This window comes from Pinus tabuliformis, chromosome 8 (genome assembly GCF_031772625.1).
Source record: "Pinus tabuliformis cultivar Carrire ecotype Pingquan chromosome 8, CPIR1, whole genome shotgun sequence".
Classification (NCBI taxonomy): Eukaryota; Viridiplantae; Streptophyta; class Pinopsida; order Pinales; family Pinaceae; genus Pinus; species Pinus tabuliformis.
In genome coordinates, this window is record NC_142294.1 from 1208329771 (window position 1) to 1208352726 (window position 22956).

The window sequence follows — 22956 nt, forward strand, 5'->3', positions numbered from 1 at the left end:
ATTCATGACATCTAGGTTACTTTTGTTTGAGAAAGATTCACCATTTATGTCATAGTTAATCATCCATGTCCTCTTTTACCTCAAACTATTTAGCATTAACCATATGCATTTTGGAGCATTTCAAATACTTGCATTGATTGGATGTCTATTTTAAATCTTGATCTACGTTTTCATTTGAATATTTAATATGTGCATAAGTTTGTCTCTTTTTTGTAATTATAAGATAATCTAATTAAATGAAATTATCATGGAATGAAAAAGTCATGATCTTGATCTTGATCTTGTGAAATAATATTTTACATATTTTATTTTGATAATAAAAAGGGTTACATGTGATGAATTTATCATGGAAGGAAAAAGTCATGATCGTGATCTTGTGAAATAATATTTTATATATTTTATTTTGATAATAAAAAGGGTTCCATGTAAAAAAAAAGTAGTAAAGAAGCCCGCAAAAATGGGAATGGTAAGTCAACCCAACGCAAGATACGTGCGTGTCATGGCCTTTACTTATTTACATCTCTTTTAAAAGAGCCATGTGTGATTCGGAGTGATCTAGGATCTAAGATAAAACATAAGCACTTCTAGATCACCTACAATTCTAAAAATGATGTTAAGCTAAAGGCCATGAAACAATCACAAATCAGAATTATAATCCCTATATTTAAAGGATATTTTTCTATTCAATGCTAAATTTATATAAACAGTGATTGATGTTGATTATTTCTATTCAATGCTAAGTTTATATGACCAGTGATTGATGTTGATTAGAACTTGTAGTACGGACTGATGTTGATGTTGATGTTGGAAGGATAACCATGGGCGCCACATGTAGTGCAGAAAGCCCTTCTAGGACCTCCATTTCTAAAAATGAGTTTACGCTGAAGGCTGAAATAATCAGAAATAAGAATTCTAATTCCCATATTTAGAGAATGCTTTTCTATTCAATGATAAATTCATATGATCAGTGCTTGATGTTGAATAGAATTTGTATTACGCATTTATGTGTGTTGGAAGGATGAGCATGGGGGCCACATGTAGTGCAGGATTTAACACTTTGTATTACTGAGCTGTTAAGTACATATTATGACTTAAAGGAGCACCATCTAGGTCTGTGCATCTTGGGTATGGACTAATAGCCATCTTAAGGTAAATTGCCGCATGAAGATTTGGCAACGTGGTGGTGAGCCTTGTTCTATCAAACCAGACTTTGCAATCCAATCTTCATGCTCAATGAAATCTTTGAAAATATATGAATTTCTTCCATGGGTTCGTGCATTTGAAAGATAAAGAGAGAGAGAATACTTTTAGCTGGTTATAAAATAGCCAACAGAGAAGATCATGGTGAATACAGACAGCTAGTTTGACTACAGATATTTATACAAAGGACTGTTTTCCCATAGATATCTAACAAGATACAATCGACATATGCGTGTGCTTAGCATGAGAAAAAATCATGAAAAATCAATAAGCAGTGCCAAGTTTCAACATGCTGCATATATAATCAATCCCAATCAGCGTCAAAAAACCCCGCATCCTTCATCTCAGAATAGTATACATCCTCCAAGTGTAAATCTTCTTCCTGAAAGACGGATTTCCAATATAAATATAATTTTTTTCATGAAGTAAAGAGAATTGAAAAGCTCTCCAAGTGTCTTGATCAATAAAATATTTACCTGGAAAAAATCTGCAAGAAAGGTTGCATATACAAAAGGAGGATAAAATGCATGGTAACAGATATTTGTTAACCCATAGATCCTGCAGGTAAGAAGATAGAAACCAATATTTTGATTATAAGATCTTTTGATATCGATATCAGAAACTGCTATCACTTTACCAAGTACAAACTAATAGGACAGATATGGAGCACTTCAATAGAAAATAAGGTAGACTACTGAATCTCAAAAGAACCAAATCTTACACACCAGTAGCCCATGCCAACCCCAGATGCCAGTAAGCCACAGCCAAGTGCAGATACCGTATTCAATAAAAACAGTGCACAGATGTAGTTGTAAAAAGCTGGTCTTGCTGTATCAAAAGAAAAACAAACTTGTTGAGCATAAATTCCTATTGAGCTTATAAAAAATTACTGAGACAGAAGGGTGTGTGCAGTGCATGTCATCAACAGCTCGTCAATAGAAGAGTACAGAGGATAGAATAGTAAATCGTCAAGAGATAAATTGAACACTCAACAATGGCAATCACATAAATAGCAGCAAGGACATGTCCAAAGGAAGTTCAAGGACTGAACACCAGAATGATAGTATAATGCCGGCACTCTGTTAACACCTCAGGATTTGAAGGAGGTCCCTCTATATCCTAGGGAGCACTGCCTTCATAGTTGAAGAGAACTGCTGAGTCCATTTATTTTAAGCATAGTTACCAAGTTTGAATTTTAATTTGAATTCAGAAATGGTATATTATGGTACAATTCAGAGAAAATTGAACAGAAAAAATTCAGGAATATACATCTCACTAATTTAAAAAAAAAGAAACACATTTTTTTTTAAATTTGCTAAACCAGTAAGTGCTGCCAAGCAGAAGACTCAATTGTTGAACAAATTTAGTGTTGCGAACTACATCACACATTCACATCAGACGTGACATGAGTAAGCTAAAGGTCGACAGTCCACCAACTCGAGACACAGAATTTTAGAAGACGAGACTCAAACATTAGGAAAATGCTTTTAAGTTTAAATTTATATATTGATCCAAAATGAATCCAAAATTACCTCAACAATTAGAAGCCGGGTGCTTTGTACTTTCCAGAGGATGAATCCAACATATTTAAGAAGCCAATGAACACCAAAGACAAAAGGCTTCATCTTGGCCCCACAACAAGATCAATTGACCAACTATGGAAGGAAATTTGTGTACTTCTAAAAGGATGAATCCAACATTTCAAGAAGGCAATGAAGACCAAAGACCAAAGGCTTCATCTTGGCCCCACAAGAAGATGAATCAACAATGGAAGGAGATTGAATGGCATTCCAAGGAAGACACATTGCTTGTTGGGGGATCATTCAAATAGATGCCAAGGGGAATCACTCCAACACAGAAATGGATCCCAGAATGAAGGACGGGGAGGCATGTCCCAGAGCCTAAGCAAATGGTTTCAATTCGAGAAGATTGCAGAGATAGCAACAAAGATAGAAGTTAGTTCTACAACCCGAAATGGAAGAAAAACTGATATGGTTGCCCATGATCAAGAAGACAAGATTGGATTGCTGCAAACTGTCTCAAAGGTCGCAAAATAAGAGTAAGAACACTCAGGAATGAATGTAGCCCCCTTGCAGAAGGTCGCAAAATAAGAGTAGGAACACTCGGATGAATGTAACCCCCTTGCATGTATTCCCCTTCTAGTTAAAAAAGACAAGCAGCCATTATTTGCCGGTTTTCCCATTTGGGTTTCCAAATAATATTTGTCGTCCATAGTGTTGTAATTTCTGTGTGAATGTTATTCTCCACATGCTTGTGTCAGTTCTGGTGGGAATTATTCCTGATACCCACAACATTAAAAATTAAAATCAACTCCAGAGTTTGGCCAGCTAGCAGATCTCTATTGTTCATGGTGTTTTAATTTCTGTGTGAATGTTATTCTCTGTATGCTCGTTCCACTTCTGGTGGGAATTAACAACAAAATCAATTCCAGAGTATGGCTGGCTAGCATCTGCAGCTCAATCTTTCAATTGCTCTGTTCGCTAGTTTACTTTAACTGATTAGCTACAGTACTACTATAAATTTGTTGGGTCACTGATCAGTTTCCTCAGCCAATTAGCTGTTAGAATAATCACTGTTGTGATGGATTGCTGTGTAAAGTTTAAACCGCATGCTACAGCACATTATGGCATTTATACATCCAATCAAATCATCCACTGCATTAATTTCTATTCAACTGAATTGATGGGTGGTATCCACCACCCCATCATCTAATCGCTTCATTGCTGAGTTGATTTCATTGGTTGTGCATTGTGTGGAAGTTGAGTGGAACATTTTCTACAGCCAGATATTGCATTGTATGCTCTGTACAAAGCAGTGGAAGACACCTACAGCAGTTGCTGGTTTCTGTTCTAGCCATATATAACCAACACACAGACAAGTAAAACCCCCTCCAGCTGTGCATTTTGCCAAACAACTTACAGCAGGTAATCCAGGCCTATTCAAACCTCCCACGGCATTATGTTTCTTACCTACAGCCATTTACTTATCCATATGTGAATATATGCTAAATATCGCATGGGGATAGTAATAGCTGTGACAGTACATCTTGCTTGTGGTTGGAAAAGAAATCAAATCACCATAGAGTGCAATTGTTTATTGCATGGTGAATTACTTGATTTTATAAAATAAGGGACAGATTAGTTGAGTGTTGAGTTTGAACTCATAATATTAACAGAAGTTATTTTCAGTTAGCCTAATAGATAGGAAAGTGCACTGGCTCCATTGTTGAGCATTGGCCTTGGCACCATAAGCAAGTGAACGAAGCCTTGAAACCAATATGAACAGATCCATTCCTTCATGCCTTAGTGAGTATCATCTCAAGAAGCAGGATCTCAGCCTAATTATGAATTGCAAAGACATCAAACTTCAATTCTGTAATGAAGATCTGTCTTGGCCATTGATTGAAAAACAGTAGAAAACTAAGTATTGCCAAAATGAAAATGGTTTAACAAATAGGCAAAAATAGACAACGTGAAGGAGTAATCCTTAAAAAGACAAGTGGTGGAAAAATGAGTGGTTTGAAAACAAAAGGTGATGGAAACCATAAGACTAGTGCCTACAAACTCCTGGGTAAAATGGAGTCGAGGAAGCTTGAATCTAAGAGGGCGAATGTATGAATGTATAAGGAAAACAAAGTCCGCCTCCCATGTGGTGAAATTCCACTAAAGAGCAGGAGGTGGAGTGCTGAGGTGACAATGGCAATATTCATGTAGGAAACCTAGCAATATTCATCACATGCAATAATCACGACAGATATTCAACAAAAAGTACTCAAGATATCCAAGGACAAGCCTTCTTTATCCCAAAATGACATATCCACTACAAACACTAGTCTCCAATAGCCAAAAGACCACATCTCCAAAAAGAAGCGAAGTACAGTAGCTAGGCCAAGTTCTCTAAGAGAGGCCAAGTTTTCCACGAGTGATGATGAACAAAATGAAAGAAGTGATTCTCTATTTATATGAAGTCTACCTCTTCTAATTTCTAACTAAAATCCCCTACACAAGATCAATTTGAGTGGACAAAAAGTAAACTTGGGTTACAAGCAAGGTTACTTGGGAGTGGGAGCGGGAGCGGGAGCGGGAGCAGGAGTGGGGAGTGACATTTTCAAAAGCTCTTGGGTCGCGAACGAATTTTTATATAATATATATTTTTCTATATTTTGATGCATATATGTAAACAAAAGCATGGAGAATAATGAATTAGATATAAAAAGCATAAAAACATGGATTAAACCATATAACATCAATCGTCTAGAAGTTATAATCTTCATCAACCACGTCCAAAAGTTACAAGTTTTCGTTTATATAGCATGTAAGGGTCACATAGCCAAAATAGCATAGAGTGCAATCCATCTCTGAACCTAAAATGCATCAACAAATAGGCTCTTGATGGCCTCTAGCATCCAAAAAAATAATGCTACAACAAATAGCTAAATATCATCAAAATCATTGCCTATCTTGGGATATTTGTCATCAATATCACCCTCAAAGCAATTAACATAAGATAGAAAAAATGTAGCATGTCAAGTCAAGATTTTGTTTGAGTGATGAGTGCATTTTTAGTAGGGTCGTAATAGAGGAGTTCGACAACCAATGTCACTAGCATCAAGGCGCATAGAGGGTTTGGTGCTCTTGATTAAATATGAGTCTCATGCCCCAGTACATGACAAAATCCAATGGAAACATTGCAATCACCCCAATCTTGAAATCCTGAAAACTGATAGGTCTACTGGATTTTGAGTGAGATCTAAAATTCTACTTTCTCCGTATGAAATCTAGTGAGGTCGGAACCACTCTCAAACATCTTGAGTCATTTCATGGTAATGTTAAAAATTTAAGTAAAAGGATGAAAATGAAAGATAAAAGAAAATGTCACTTTTACTTCAAAAATTTACATTACCATGAATTGCATATCAATACTAGGGGCATAAACTTGAATATTAGGCTGCCCTACTCAAAAGCTCTTGTTTCTTTGAAAAAAAATTGTGTTTGGAACATCTTTTTTGAAAAAAAATTTGTGAAAAAACCAAGGAGCGAATATTTTTTGTGGGAGCAATTCAAAGGGGGGGAGCCGCTCCCCCGCAACCCTGGTTACAAGCCAACCCACTAGCTTTACAACATAATATGCCAAGATAAGCGCACACATGTCAGTCGTAACCTAAAAAGGTGATGACATCATGCCCCTTTAGGGCTCCAAATACTCCATCAAGACAAAGTCAAGGTTGAAAATGTCTCCAAGCATCATTATCATCCTCTACTTGAGAAAAATCCCCAAATCAAAGTAGCTCCAAGGGTCCAAAATCCAACTGTGGATGTCACACGTTATCTCCATGGGTGTCAAGTGATCAACGTGGTGCCTCCTCTCTCCAGTGTTAGGGCTCCAACAGGTGCAACAAGCCCACATCAATCATTAAACACATTCCCCCTAGGTGATATCTAATATCACAATGTAATATCATCTAGGAACATCACACAAAGACAACATGCATCATCCCACCACATCAACCTTAGCAAAAGGAGAAATAAGAAAGTGCTAACTCCATCAATCATCAAGAATATCCCCCCACCACACATTCAACAAAAAATGACCCCCTCGAAGTGGTATCAATAATGTAATATCACCATCATGCAAGATCATTGGGATACTCGAAGAAGAAGATCAAATATGAAATAGCAAGCATCCATATGTTAAGAGAGTGAACCATCAAGCAAAAGGGCATCCAAGTAGTATCCACAAACATGAGAAAACCATCAACCATGACCATACACCAAGAAGAGAAACGAAACTCCTCCACTAAGATATCCCCATCAAATGATGAAATGCCAAGAAGAGAAGTTACATGAAGGTATATCTCTCCCAAGTCCATCAAAAGCTCTAAGGTACTAGCAGCAAACTCCACCACTATGATGAAAATCACAATGTGAAACTTCAAGTTCATACAAAGAGGTGTAACAATAAAAAAAATGAACTGACTACAAAATAAGACTTATACTAATCAAGCCTCCCAATTAGGTCACCATAAATTTCAGAACACGTATAAAGGTTAATATTTTGATCTTCCCCTTCCCTATACATAACTGACCTGCTTGATCAAAATATTCAAGAACTAGATCTCCAAAGAATCTATAGTTGCAGGTAAAGTTGCTGTTGAAATTAAATCTGTTGCTAATGCCACCCAAGCTTCAGGCCGACCCCAAGTTGATGACACCCATAGTTAAGACTGGAGTTTCTTCTAAAATCATGCACTTGAAAGTTGAACCTACATAATTGTATTAGCATCCCTGACTTAGATCTGTGTTCTTTCTCTTGGGCTAAGTCCCCTATTCACTATATATTTCAGAACATGTACAAAGGTTAATATTTTGATCTTCCCCTTCCCTATATAACTGACCTGCTCAACTCAAAAAATTCAAGAACTAGTTCTCCAAAGAACCTATCGTTGCAGGTAAATTTGCTCATGCTGTTGAAATTAAATGCATTGCTAATGCCACCCAAGCTTGAAGTTGACCCCAAGTTGATGACACCCATAGCTAAGGCTGGAGTTTCTTCTAAAAGCATTCACTTGAACCTAAATATTTTTATTAGCATCCCTGACTTAGATCTGTGATTTTTCTCTCGGGCTAAGTCCCCTATTAATTCTAGCACGTCCATTTCGACTACTACATTAGTTCTTACCACCATTTAAAATCTCACCCAAGCTCCAAAATCACATCTTGTTTCTTCTCATTCCTCCTGTCTCTTCCAACTCCTTGGACCGATTTTTAGTTCTCTTGTAAGTTCGCTGTTCTCTGCTCTCTACCCTCACTTTCACTCCCATTCTTAGTGACATCATTTGTTCCTTTTGCCTATATGGAGCCTATATGTTTTAATCTTCTCAAAATTTTCCCCGTGTGCAGTTACAAATACAAAAAAAATTAAAAACATTTGGATATTTATGGCTGAGATATTGCATTTATAAAAGAATATACAAATATACATATTTAAACACTATATATAAAAACTTTTTCAAAAATATTTCAAACAAATGAGGATGGAGGGTCCTTAAGGAATGAGACCAGTGGCTAGGTTTACCCTGGCCACCTCATGTTTCATCTCCCAACCAACAATCCTCTGGAACTTGACCCCTGCATCAAGGGAAGAATTGTTCTTGTAAGTTGAGAGATTACATACGTGCCCCTGTCTCATCATGACCATCCATACGAATGTCCACAAGGTGCAGCCAAAAGGACATTCCTCTCAATAAAGACTCTAACAATGCAAGGATGGAGAAAAACCTAGAACCAGCAGCAACCTTCAATCAGTTGGAATGTAAAAACCTCGGAAAGACCCACTATTCCCAGTATAGCACCCCCCAGATTGTTAAGAAACTAGAAAATATTCCCAAGTTGAACTTTCCACCTTTGGATGAGGGAGACAACACTTTTGTATGCAGGCAATGTCATGCTCGGAAAATTCATGGGATCCTACCCAATCCTAAAATCCTTAGAGTCATGGATTCAATCCCAATGGCTCCCCCTCATGAAAAGAGGCATTCAGCTGTACTTTTGCAAAAAAGGATATTTCAGATATCATTTCCAGTTCAACGAGGACCAAGATATACTCTTCCATAGAAGCCCTTCATTCATGGGCTTGACAGGACTGTACTTCAATAGACGATCCTTGGATTGTAGTCCAGCAAAAGAGACTCCATCCTAATTGTCAATTTGGGTGAGACTCCTCCATCTCCCCCTCAACACTTGGAGCCAAAAAAACGCTCAAGACCATAGGGAACAAGAATGAGAGGTTGGTAGACAATGCTAGCTTGAAACGTGGGTTGTTCATGTATGCACACCTCTGAGTGGAAGTAAATCTCTAAGGACTCTTGAATGAAATCAAACTCCAAGTTTAACAACAGGATCATGTTCAACCCTTAGATTATGAACAGCTTCCCTTAAGTGAAATGGTTCCATGAATATGGGCACTTCAACCAGAACCAGCCAAGGAAAGTCACCTCTGTCCCAAAGAAAGATGAAGGGTTTAAATATGTTCCCAAGTGCAAAAAGAGTAAACAAGTTGTGGCCCTATAAACCCCAGGATTTGCTTGTGCTACTAGAGGGTTAAGATCCAACGAGATTTCAACTTCAATTACAGGTGCATCCAGACATCCACAATGATTAGAGCTTCTTTCTGAGTCACTTTAATTAAATTCCAAGAAACTGCTATTTTTAGCAATTTGTTTTTTTTCCCTATGTTGCACTAGTTTTCAAAATGTGGGAACATGGATAAAGTGTCCAGAACAGCTACATTGGGAATGTGGATACAAGTGTCCAGAACAGCTAGAAGTTTTACCCAAATTTGCAGGAAACATAAATTCAGGAGCTGCAATATTATATAATCAAAAAATATAAAAAATATTCTACACCACAATGTATCCAAATAATGATACATACTGGTTACAAGACTATAGCGGATGGTGTGTTGATATATATCATATTTAATATTTATAAGCTGTTTGAAGGTACTACTTACCATTGTTCATATTACGTTCATGGTAGATGAACATACCCCACACATATTTCTCTAAACTCAAAACTTGTATCTGTAATATAATGCAAATACTGGAATGTTTTGCCTCATAGCAATGTCTAGATCCTAGTATTTATTTCAATCAAAGTGTAGGCCATTCCTGAACTATTTTGTCTCCTAGCAATGCATCAGATTTTAATATTTAAATTTTATTTCAATCAAATTGGAGGCCAATCCACGATAACTCTGCCACCTGCTGTTTACTAGAATTGCTATATAATATATACTATAGTAAATTAAAATTTACTACATTAGTATATTCTATTGTTCAACAAGTTATAAGTAAAGACTCAGCCATTGGTCTCTATAACTAAGGCCTCAGAAAAAACTTCAAACATGTCATATCATAAGCTATTACTATTAGGCTTTAGCAGACCTCACAGGCAATTAACATAGCAAACCCACAAAGCATAATTTAAGAAACCACATAGCGGAACTTACAATGCCATAGGAAATCACACAACAGAATTAGTGGACAAGCATACCTAGAATTAGTGGACAAGACACTGGTCTCTCACCTTTATAATCTCATTAAGTGTCATATTGATTTAATCGAATCTATCTTTTAACTTTCACCTTGCTCAATAGTAATAGTCTCACTTGCCAATTAACTTTAAATCAAGTTGTCTAGAGAAGTGATTGCCTTGCCCTTAGTCTCCTAGAACTTGTTGTTCCAACAAGTTTTCCTCTTTCATTTATCTTTAGGGACTACCCCCATAGAAAGTCTAGGAGAGAGCTTAAACGGAATAAGTAGGGAATAGGTGACAGCCCCTACTCTGAGCGTTGCGCCTTAAGTGTACATTTTGGGTGACAACAGGGCCCCAATGATCCACAACACATCCCAAAAGAAACAATGGAGGAAAATTAATAATACTGATATAGAGCTTCATAAGAGATTCTCTATAGAAAATTGTTAATCTTCATAATTAGTGACATGCTCCAAAAGATAGTTTGCTACCAATTCTTCATTCTTGTCACATGCCAAAAAAACCTCTATGACAATAGCGCGATCAGAAGCCATAGCTTCAAGACGTTCTATTGCTTCTCACTCTTCTAGTGCGACATATTTGAACTGAGGCATTTCTGTAGCAAATTGGCCAAGTAAATCCCCTTATGATAGGCTACAAAAGTTGTCAACTTTACAAACAATTCCAAGCTTGTTTTCTCTCAATCCCTACAACGAAGTGAATCTGACTCAAGGTTGTTCCAAAGTTCCAAGGTATTGTAATGAAAAATAATACACACAGGGATAGCTCAGTTGGTAGAGTAACATGAGAAAGAGGTTACTTAGTACAAGCAGAGATGGGACAAACCATGTTAGAGTGGACAAGTCTAAGCAAGAGAGAATACCCTAGGAGAACACACAAGAGAGAAATGATCCACCGACAAAGTGTAAGCAGAAGACCAAGGGGCTGGCAAAGGACCAAAATTTGTGGAGTTCGCAACAAACGTTTGGATCTGATACCATGTCAGACCAAAATGCATAACTCCAAACTTGATAAGATTTCTATTAGTGTGCAGTCAATTTTATACAACTAAGTGACTCTTTGCTTCATTATCTAAGAGTTGGTTCATCTTCGTACTCCTAATTATTTACAATTTCATTTATATGGGCACAAATCTTGAAGGATTATGTCCAACACATGATAACAGGTCCCTCAAACCAAAAATGAAGCAAAGATTGACACCAACCAAATTTATTTGTCCACCTTCAAGATTGAGACAGAAGAAGAAGTCCCCGACCAAGAAACATAGTGCATTCTACTTGAAGAGCTACCAACCACCCTCCATCCCAAAAATTGGATCAACATAGTCCCAACATATTTTGGAGCAACAACAATCACAAGGTAAATTACGGCCAATGATTCAAAGATCCAAATAGAGAAAGAAGAAAATCCAACTTCTTCCCCTCCAGCCAAACATTTCCCTATCACTGCAAGTCCCTCTTATACATGATCTTTAATAAAATAGGCAACACCATCCTTCAACATGCCCTCACTTACCTAGCAAAGAAAACCTAATCAGGAACGCAAAGAAAAAGAGACAAAATTGAATAATGTTATCAAAGCTCGTCGGTGAGATATGGGGACTTTTTGATATAACAAGTACTTCATATTGTGGAAATGATAAAGAGATAGTGGATCTATGATGAACATTCAACAAACCCTAATCCAGAATAAACCTTGAACACAAATATCAAAATACAAAAGTGAATCCATGAACAAGAGAACATGAGATATGGTGCTATTAGGAAAAAGAATCAATCACCAAATAATCCAAGATAATTATACAAAAGACTTGTAAGGTGTGTATTTATACACAACTTATGAGGTGGGGCCCTCCCCCATCCACGGGTTATTAGCCCACATAAATGCCTAAGTCAAGCTTAGCTACCTAGTGTATTATAAAATAGCGTTGACTAGGTTGTATATTAAACCATAACATCGTAAACAATAATGCGAGACTGATGAGTTAATTATAATATAATAATGAGAAATTGATGAGTTAGCTCAAGTTGAGTATTGTGAATTACGAAAGAGCTCTCAGGATCAAGTCCCCAAGCTAGTTGCCTTTGTGATATTCTTGATATTTATGGGCCCCACTCAATGTCCCGACCAAGTCAGGCATATAAAAATCTATGTCACTCGGTTTACACTAGGTATCATCCTCGAAATGAAAGAAAGTGCCTAAAAGTTTCATGGGGATCTACTTTTCAAGGGAAAAGGAAATAAATACAATAATCAGGGAGGGCACTTAATCATAAGTGAATATTACCATCATTTCAACACCCCCCCCCCCCCCACACACGCACTCGCCTTTTAATCTAAGCATGTGGTAAAGGTGAAGGATGATTAAGTACAAAATAAGAAGCAAGCATACCCAAATCAATAGAGAAACAATCATAGTTGTAATAAGATAAACTAGGTGGTGATGATCCAACTTAACATAAACATGAAAGGGGTTTATGAATACTCAAACATCATCAACATAGAACTACTCAACATGTAAAGAAATGCCACCATTGAACCACTCATCATTTTGTGGAATGTGACCTTTGATCCATCCATTTAATAAAGAACCATTGTAAAGAGGCATAAATGCAAGAGAGAGGTGGGGTCGGCGGGAAGATGGGTGTATTTGTGATGACCTAACTCAATACAACTTGGACCCAATAATCTACTAGAAGAATGCTTCCACCATTCTCATCCTTTAAAAGATTACGATACTAGACTACACATCCAATAAAGAAATGTTTGAAGAAATATCATGTAAAGGAATCAACTCTTGAGTTTCTCATCCCCTACAAGGTTATGATCACCAAACTACCTATTTGTTGAAAGAATGCTACCACAAAATTGTCCATTTGCTAGAAAATTGTAATTGGAATTGTCGGAACTGCATGGAATAGCCGGAATTGCTGGGAACAGCCGAAACTACCGGAACAACCGGAAAAGTTGACGCAGAGGGCAGAAGCCGGAACTGCCGGAACTGCCGGAACTGCCGGGAAAAGCTGGAAAATCCGGAACTACCAGAACTGCCGGAACTACCGGGAATAGCCAGAATTGCCAGAACTGTCGGGAACTGCCGGAACTACCGGGAATAGCCAGAATTGTCGGAACTGTCGAAACTGTCGAAACTATCGAGAATAGCCGGAACTACCGGGAACAGCCGGGAAAGCTGACGCAGAGAGCAGATGCCCGAACTGCCGAAACCGTCTGAACTACTGGAATTGCCAGAACTACGGGGAACAGCCGAAATTGCCGAAACTGCCGAAACAGTCAGAGCATCTGTCTCCAAAGGAGAGCAACATGCAAGGGACAACTAACTAACATTGGGACAGTTGTATGGTACTTAGCAGCAAATACACCAAGCATGCAATGTTACAACTAGCATGCAATAGCAAGCATGCAAAGGACAACAAGCAAGCAAGATGCAGCTAGCACATAGGTCAGTATGGCAACATGGTGTAGCAATGGCAAATAATGCAGTACAGTGATGGGTACAGTCATGATTAATGAAGCATGATGAGATGCAGCATAGTGATGATGGGTGCAGCATGGTACAGCACGATGAGGTGCAACATGATGACGAAATGCAGCACAACGATAGGTGAAGGAGTCACCTTGGAGAATCAGTTGAAGCCGCATGTCTTCAACTGATCTCATGTATCATCTTCTTAGAGATGATTTATGCTCTTATCTAGATAAGTCAAAGTGTTGACTTCTGTTGTAAATGTACTATCTCTCTCTCTGCTGAACTACTGAGGAACATATAAGAAGAATTGATCAAGGGTTTCCCCACATTGGGGTTTGTCCCTGACTAGCGCCACATCTTGTGTCCTCTTGTCTTGCCTTGTCTTCTGTGATTTATGTTTATATTCTATCCGCAGTTTAATTTAAAGCTGATGTGATTGCTAATCTGGAAAAGACATTAAGCTAACTGTGAAAATTGAAATAAATTGCTCTAAGCATAAAACATAACCTAAAATTAACATGGTATCGGAGATGAGGTGAAGACAATGCCCAAGCAAGAGTGAAAGAGCAATCATCGAAGACAATTGGGAAAGGACAAAAGGATCAGTGGATTCCTCAACCCTCTTCAAATTCACCAAGGGTGAAGTCGAAGCAGAGAATATTATCGGAATGGCACAGCAGTAGTTTCTGATGGCCTACTTAAAGATCACTTCATTGGGAAGTCCAGATCTAAGGGTGGAAGGAAAGACAGATGCCTTGGTTGCAATAAGTTCAGCCATTATGCGAAGGAGTGTCCGAATGGCAAAGACACATCTCTTGATGAAGATAACAATCGTTCCAAGGACATCTTCAATGATCAAAGGAATGACAGGTAATGCAGGTCATCAAGGAAATGGCCGACTCTTCAAAGAAAGCAAGGAACCCCAGGTATGAAGAATCAAATGTTGTTTTTGATAGGATAAAGAAGCGTTATCTTGTATTGGCCCTCTCCTTCAGATTCTTTGGGAATTTGGCTTATTGATCGTAGTGCTTCAAGGCACCTCATTGGATAGAAGGGTGCTCTCTCGAATTTGGTAGAGACGGAAATAACCGTGGGATTATACTTGGAGTCGATGGCAGATGCTACCTATCCCGGAAAGGGTGTAGGGAATGTTACCCCTCAATTGAATGAGGGTAACTCTATTCATTTACAAGAATCTCTTTTATGTACCTAATCGCAAGAAGAACCTGGTGTCCATCTTGGAAAAGGAAGTCAAAGGTTTCAGGGTGGCATTCATCGATGGAAAGGTACGTGTTAAAAAAATAGAATTTTCAAAGATGCTTTTTCTCATGGGTTCAGGGTTGGCAATTTGTATCAAGTTGCAGGATGGTCCATTGGGGATCATGTCAATTGACATATCGCATTTATAACACCGGAGGTCTACCTATGGGGCCCTACCCGATGTGAGTCAGATGGTGAGAGGGATGCATGAATTCAAGAAGACCATGAAGATACATGTCTGAGATGTACCGAAGGAAAATCTTACAAGGGGACCATTCCCCTCATGCAGCAGGTCCACAGGTTTGGAACAACCCGAGGAGTTTGAGCTTCATGATCGGGAATCTCATGTATACAGGTGGAAGAAAGCCCTCTATGGCTTGAAGCAAAACACCTCGGGCGTAGTATGAGAGGATTGATGGTTGTCTGATGAAGCTGAGATTCACTAGGAGTGAAACTGATCCAAACCATTACCTGAAAGTTGTGGATGACAGACCTCTCATACCGGCACCTTATGAGGACGACCTATTTCTGACAGGTGCAGAACCTCTCATTTGCAGAAGTAAGAGGGAGTTGGATTCCGGATGTGGAATGATAAACTGCAAGCTTGTGACTACCTCGAGGATCTTAACTTTTAGAAGTTATATGGTAGTGATGTCGGACCAGATTTGGGAAATGCCTCTGAGTTTCATAAACTCATTCGCGTTGATGTTCTTGGTGAAGTTCCGTCCGGACATATGTTTTGCATTTAGCATGGTGAGCTCATATTTGGTTGAGCCTCATTAGATTGGTGCCAAGAATCTTCTGAGATATCTTCGGGGCACAATCTCTCATGGATTGAGATACAATACCGTAAATATGAAACTGCATGATTATTCGAATGTTGACTGGGCAGGAAGTGTGGAGGATCACTAGAGCACTTCTCAGTGTTGGTTCTCTTTAGATTCTGCTTCAATATCATGGATGAGCAGGAAGCAGAAGTCGGTTGCTATAAGCATCGCCGAGACCGAATACATAGCTACGATTATGATCTCATGTGAAACTGCATGGTTGCAGAAGCTCTTAAGTGAGCTATTTGCACACATGATGAATACCACTGTGATTCTCTGTGACAACCAGAGGGGGGATTCGATTATTGAGGAATCCCGTATTCGATGATTGCTCCAGCAGATAGACATCATATATTGCCTTATCTGGGATATGGTAAGTCAATGAGCGAGGAGGCTCCATCGCATTGAGACTGATGTACAAGTCGCAGACATTTTGTCAAAGCCCCAGGGAAAGGTCAAATTTGTGACTTTCCCGAACGACTTGGAGTCGTTGAGAGACCTTCTTATAAGGGTCCTGCATGTTGCATGCATTGAGCTCTGGGAGCTCTGGGGGGCTTGGGGTACTTATTGGAGCAACATACAACCACAGTGCGACTCACCCTCCCCTAGTGGTGCGCTATGTACAAGATGACAAATTCAACCTTCCCCTGTGATACCTTGTGGCAACTGTGGAACAGGATGATTAGTTCTCCTATGGGCCGTGATGATTAGTTCTCCCGTGGCAACTGTGGAACAGGATGATTAGTTCTCCTGTGGGCCGAGATGATTAGTTCTCCCGTGACAACTGTGGAACAGGATGATTAATTCTCCTATGGGCCGGGATGATTAGTTCTCCCGTGGCAATTGTGAAACAGGATGATTAGTTCTCCTATGGGCCGAGATGATTAGTTCTCCCGTGGCGACTGTGGGGCAGGATGATTCGTTCTCTTGTGGACAGGATGATTAGTTCTCTTGTCGAGGCATCCTACCCATGCAATCTGGGACTCATGGGAAGTACCTCTCATCTGATCAATGAGCATGGAAATGGGGTTAGGGACCATAGCAGTACTATCGATGGACGCATCGATGTATCTACCGTACTCCCTATGCTAGGATGACCTCCATTGATCCGGGATCAATGAAACTGATCTGGGATCAGTATGAGTGGTTTGAGACACTCTCTTGTGATATTGATCTGGGATTAATGAAACTGACTTCGGGTCAGTAGAAAATGGTATGAGACATTCTCGATCAATTCTTCTTCTTCATGTTTCAGCAGAGCTCAACAAAGCAGAGCAGTGCAGGTCACTGATGGCAGAGATAGTACAGTCGAACATATGGATTAGCGGATGGAGTTCTCCCTAGTTGAGAGGGAGTGTTAAAATTGGCAACTAGGGCCAAACTCCATGTGGGTCATCTTATTAATGGAAGCTGATATTTTTCTTGGATCCCTCTCATCGAGAGGTGTAGGATTGATCTAAAGATCATCCGATTCCTGTAAGTATTCATGGAGATATGAATTTATTTGTGTTATGGGACAATTCGTCAAGGTCGGCCAACAACCAAATAAACCCCACTTATGCTCAACATTTTAGTATAAATAGAGGTGGCCTTCAAATCATTTCAACACACTTGGGATCTCTTCCCCTCTACTTGTCTTTGGGTTTTAGTAGGAGGAGAGATCCTAAGGGATAACGTTGCCCTAATCCAAAGGGTAGAAGCCGGAACTGCCAAAACTATCAGGAATTGCCGGAACTACCGAGAATAGTCGGAACTGCCAGGAACAGTCGGAACTGCCAGAACAGTCAGGAAAGCTGACACAGAGGGCAGAAGCCGGAACTGCCAGGAACTACCGGAACTGTCGGGAAAGCCGGAACTGCTAGAACTGTTGGAACTGTCGAGAATAGCCAGAATTGTCGGAACTGACGAAACTGTCAGGAACTGTCGGGAATAGCTAGAACTGTCAGGAATAGCCGAAATTACCGAAAGTGCCGGGAATAGCCAGAACTATCGGGAACAGCCAGAACAGTCAGGAAAGCTGACGCAGAGGGCAGAAGCCGTAACTGTTGGCAAAAGCCAAAAAAGCCAGAAAATCTGGAACTGTCGGAACTGTCGGGAACAGTCGGGAACAACCAGGAACTGCCGGAACTACCGGGAATAGTCGGAATTGCCGGAACTGCCAGGAATAGCCGGAACTGCCGGGAACAGCCGGAACTACCAGGAATAATTGGAATTGTCGAAACTGCCGGGAAAGCTAACGCAGAGGGCAGAAGACGAAACTGTCGAAACTACTGGGAACAGCCGAAATTGCCGAAACTGTCAGAACAGCCAGAGCATCTGTCTCCGAAGGAGAGCAGTATGCAAGGGACAACTAACTAACATTGGCACAGTTGTATGGTACTTAGAAGCAAATACACCAAGCATGCAATGTTACAGCTAGCATGCAACAGCAAGCATGCAAAGGACAACAAGCAAGCAAGATGCAGCCATCACATAGGTTAGTATGGCAACATGGTGCAGCAATGGCACATAATGCAGTACAGTGATGGGTACAGTCATGATTAATGAAGCATGATGAGATGCAGCATCATGATGATGGGTGCAGCATGGTGCAGCACGGTGAGGTGCAACATGATGACGAAATGCAGCACAACGATAGGTGAAGGAGTCACCTTGTAAAATCAGTTGAAGCCGCATGTCTTCAACTGATCTCATGTATCATCTTCTTAAAGACAATCTATGCTCTTATCTAAATAAGTCAAAGTGTTGACTTATGTTGTAAACGTACTATCTCTCTCTCTCTCTTTGCTGAACTATTGAAGAACATATAAGAAGAATTGATCAAGGGTTTCCCCACATTGGGGTTTGTCCCTGGTTAGCACCACATCTTGTGTCCTCTTGTCTTGGCTTGTCTTCTGTGAGTTATGTTTATGTTCTATCTGCAGTTTACTTTAATGTTGATGTGATTGCTAATCTGGAAAAGATATTGAGCTAACTGTGAAAATTGAAATAAATTGCTCTAAGCATAGAACATACCTAAAATTAACACCCTTCTATTTGGACACTCCCTGGCATAGTGACCAAACTTGTTGCAAACGAAGCATCTTCCCTTCCTTCCATTTTTGAATCCCGGTCTTCCTTGACTTTGGTTCTTTGAACCTACATTGTTCTTCCTCTTGGCATGAGCGCAGAATGCAGTAGGATTATTCCTATTTGAATATCCAACAAATGGAAGAGAAGCAGCAGCAAGCAGAGTAACAGGTAACTCAAGTCAGGTAGATAGTCCAGCCAGCCCCGATCTCTAAAATATTTACTGCTTTTTAAAAAAAATTATGAGATATATCTTCAAAAGGCAAATACTGATGTCAAGATTAATTGTTAAGCTTTTAGATATTTAGCATGATTCTGGTCTGCTGTATGGTTATTTTGAGCACCACAGCCACTGGCAGCAGAAAATCCCCTAATGTTGTACGCTTAAAAAAGGCTACCTTAACTAAGGCCCCTGATCTAACCTAACAGCACAGAGCATTTGTAACCATAATGTATTTCCACAGTATAACCAAATCTTTTTTCATTACTAGAAAAATAAAAATAAAACTCTCATCTAATTATGTACTTTGAATTCTGGAAGATGAAGCACTGTAGCGACACATGCCATTGTGGGATTCAATGCCCGCATTTTGGATCTGATATTAGCAATTCAATCTTGGTTATTTAAATTATTTTCTTTGCATTCTTTTGACTTTTTCTTCATGATGTATAATTTCCAATGTGACAGTAATTATGTGATGTTAGTTATAGTCTATGCCACCATAACATACCTGAACACTAAATGTTAAACTCCCCACACAATCTTCGCATGTAAGGATAACTATTAGAGACGGCCATTGAGCCTGCCTAACATCAGTCGTCTACTTCCTAGTCATTTCACACAAGCAATAACTAGCGCATGCTTATTATTTTATGATGCTGACAACACACATAGTCACTGTCAAACATATTTTCATGATGCGGACAACATTCATAAGTAGACAATGAACAAATAGTACATGATGAATGAAAACAACATAAACAGCATATGATTTAGCATGAATAGACTAATGTTAGCATATCAAGAATCAGCAAGCATGTCTCTTGTCTAAAATATCCATGGAGAAATCAATAACAAAGCATGAGCGATAACAGAAATATTTCAGGGCGAAGGACATAACATTGAAATGAGGGTGAAGAAAAAAAACAAACGATTAACCAGATGGTATTAGGCAGAGACTTAATCTGATATTATCACAGACATAAGTTCTTATAACCGTTAAACCTAGAACAATTTTGAGCTTATGACCAAGCATATGACATTAACAGCTTTTAATTGAAAATTTAACACGCGTTCTGAAATTATGAATTGATTGACAGAAATTTTCTATTGCAACAACATTATATTACCACTAAAGTAGCACAAAAGAAAAAGATACCTGGTAACCTGTTGTGCCATTTGGTGTGAGGGAGGCATAAAATGGAACCATAGATTGCAACAAATAGGAGTTTATAAGCAAGCCAGAAACCCCATTTCTGCAAATCTCCTGTATCATTGCTGTCAACGAACAATGGAACACCAAAACCAAATATGTCTATCGCCTGGAAGAAATAAATAAACAAACTTGTTATCCTGATGTTGGTGAGCATTCATCGTTAAGTTGGAGTACACAGCATGACTGATTGAAAGAAGCATTCCTTGGGTTAAAATATCAAGACATGGGTTTTTCCATCTGTTCTTTTCATTTTATTTGCAATTCACCTTTCTATAAGGGAAGACTTAATTTGACTGAAGAAAAAAACTCTATACTATTTAAGGAAGCATGTGCAGCTGCTGAAGGCATAAGCCAGCCCACGAAAAAGCGATGGTTGGCTGCATTGCTGAAAACATAAAAGACATGAAAATAAAGTATTCTAGCCATAACTGAGTTGGAATATTTCCGGAAACAAAAACTATCTTGGAAGTACAAAATCTCATTGCCAAATTTCTAAAGTACATGCCAAAAAAATAAACAGTCTAGTCTAACTATAAGAGACAAAATGGCTCTTTTTTTATCAATTTTACCAAAACCCGGTAGAGATTTTTAAGAACCCTAAGTTTAAGTTGTTTAATTTGCAAAGTTTAAGTTGTTTAATTTGCAAAGTTCAAGTTCCTTGGGGTTTTTTTGGGGTTTTTCAGGGTGCTAAATCCATTTATGGATTCAAAAACGCATTTTAAAGAACAACAAATCATAATCTCACCCAAAATTATATGGCCAGATTCCAGGGAAAAGGCCATTTTGTCTATTAGTTAAGACTGAACCAACTAAAATTAGCGCCATGACTCTCTGTCAGTCATCCTCCAGGTAGAAAAGCATGTATGATGGAACTCCTATATTCCTGCCTTTGTAGTTGTCCAATAAGAGCAGTGAGACACGAAGAGTTAAAATTTTCTCCACCAACTATAACAGAAAGAAATCTGGTCAAGCATCATCGTCTCTAGAGACAGTCATTAATAAAATGAACTTGCCAAGATCGATTGGGGATTATGATTAATGGTAAAGATGGTAGCATGTCACTGCCCAGGTTAAATTCTCCTAGAAGCATGAAAAAACCTCTTGCAGCAACTTAGCCAAATGAAAGTTCTTAGGTTCAACCGTTCAATCTTCAAGAAGTGCTTCTGCCCGGACAAGCAGGCTGCTTTGGTACAGCCGGGCCTCTTCGAGGCAGTGGCAATGCTTAAAAAATTAAGAATTTAAAACTTAAAAAAAAGGACTTGTCAAGATCAGATGAAATCAAACGAAACTTTGCAGAATGTTATATCAAAGAATCTACCTTGATGATTGTATCAACACTAGCAATAGTGGTTGAGAGGATGAGAGTGTGCACCAACGCATCCCATCCACTAACATAACTCCCTTGTAGCAAAAACACCAAGACGCTGACTTCCAATAGCAGCATCCCAAAACTTGTTACCAAAGACAATACATTCCATCCAGTAGCTTGCCCAGAAGAACCCTGCCATCCCTGCATTTCAAAATAAACCGAAAAGCAGAAAAGCTTTGTTGATTCCAAGACCCCGTCAATGTTGCCCAACAAAACAATAAATATTTAAGAGGAGTCATATAATTAAAAGATTCATGTAATTTTACAATTGTAAACTTCCACTGTGTAACCCCAATTCTACACGGTCAGATGTCCAGAGCTATTCCTTCGCCACGTAAGGGTATGTATTAAATTACAAACAATGGCGTTACTGATTCTGACTGATTGGCTGACTGAAACCTAATTTTGAGGAATAAAAATGGGAATGCAAATGAGAACCTGAAGCAGGCACCACAGGAGATTGAGAAGAGCGACCACCCACAGAACGGCATAGTAAGAGGCGATGATGGATGATCGGGCGTGAGTTAGCCTGCTGATGCTCCTCCGCGCTTGAGATACCATAAATAAGACAAACACTAATGGAGGAGCGATCAACGCAATGTTATACCACATCCCGTAACCCCCCTGCAACCACCACCCCATTGATACACTCCGAATTCTCAATTCAGCTCAATTGGTTGCCCTCTTAATTCAATTCAATTCAATTCTTCAAATCACCCACCCCAGGGTCTACCTCTGAAAGCAATTCAACCTTCAAATCACCTAACCCTGGGTCTGCCTTCGGCTTTGACTCTGCCTATTAATTTAATTCTTCAGTCAGCCCTGCCCTGCCCTGCCTGGCATCTCCTTCTCTCTGATGGCTCTCTCATCCAACACAAAACTAGGGTGGGGTAAAGTAAAATTACAGATGAATATCAAGTTAAACAACACAACATGGTTGGGAATCTTTGCCGACTTTCACCTGTTTTTAGATCTCAATTTTATACAATAACATACATCATTTCATAGATTTATACCCGTGCCCTCTTTTAGATGTTCCTATGGTATTACGTTATTTTTATTTATTTATTTATTTTTATATAAATATTTATATCTTAATTGTTTCTAGTTTAAGTAAGGGAGAGACGGGTGTTAATTTTTTTACTCAAATTTAATTATAATTATAATATCGTAAGTGATATATTAAGGTTTTAATTTAATTAAATTATTACAAATAATATATTTATTATGT

At 38.9% G+C, this 22956-nt stretch overlaps 1 protein-coding gene across 1 annotated transcript; it reads right to left on the reverse strand.

Moving 5' to 3' along the window:
* Positions 1-1223: 1223 nt before the first annotated feature.
* On the reverse strand, positions 1224-22706 carry LOC149239709 (protein CANDIDATE G PROTEIN-COUPLED RECEPTOR 2-like). The gene is made up of 6 exons (XM_089373495.1): positions 22164-22706; positions 21675-21866; positions 20300-20462; positions 1926-2028; positions 1677-1758; positions 1224-1582 (listed from the first exon to the last, which is right to left on the reverse strand). The coding sequence occupies exons 1-6, from the start codon at positions 22365-22367 to the stop codon at positions 1505-1507; spliced, it is 822 nt and encodes a 273-aa protein (XP_089229621.1). The 5' UTR covers positions 22368-22706; the 3' UTR covers positions 1224-1504.
* Positions 22707-22956: the final 250 nt, after the last annotated feature.

Excerpts from the sequence above, each read along its gene's own strand:
- LOC149239709 (XM_089373495.1), bottom strand. The coding sequence starts at position 22,367 with ATGGGGTGGTGGTTGCAGGGGGGTTACGGGATGTGGTATAACATTGCG. Across the intron at positions 20,463-21,674 it reads GTGTTGATACAATCATCAAG|GCGATAGACATATTTGGTTT; the intron begins GTAGATTCTTTG and ends TATTTCTTCCAG. Across the intron at positions 1,583-1,676 it reads TTCTTGCAGATTTTTTCCAG|GAAGAAGATTTACACTTGGA; the intron begins GTAAATATTTTA and ends TCCGTCTTTCAG.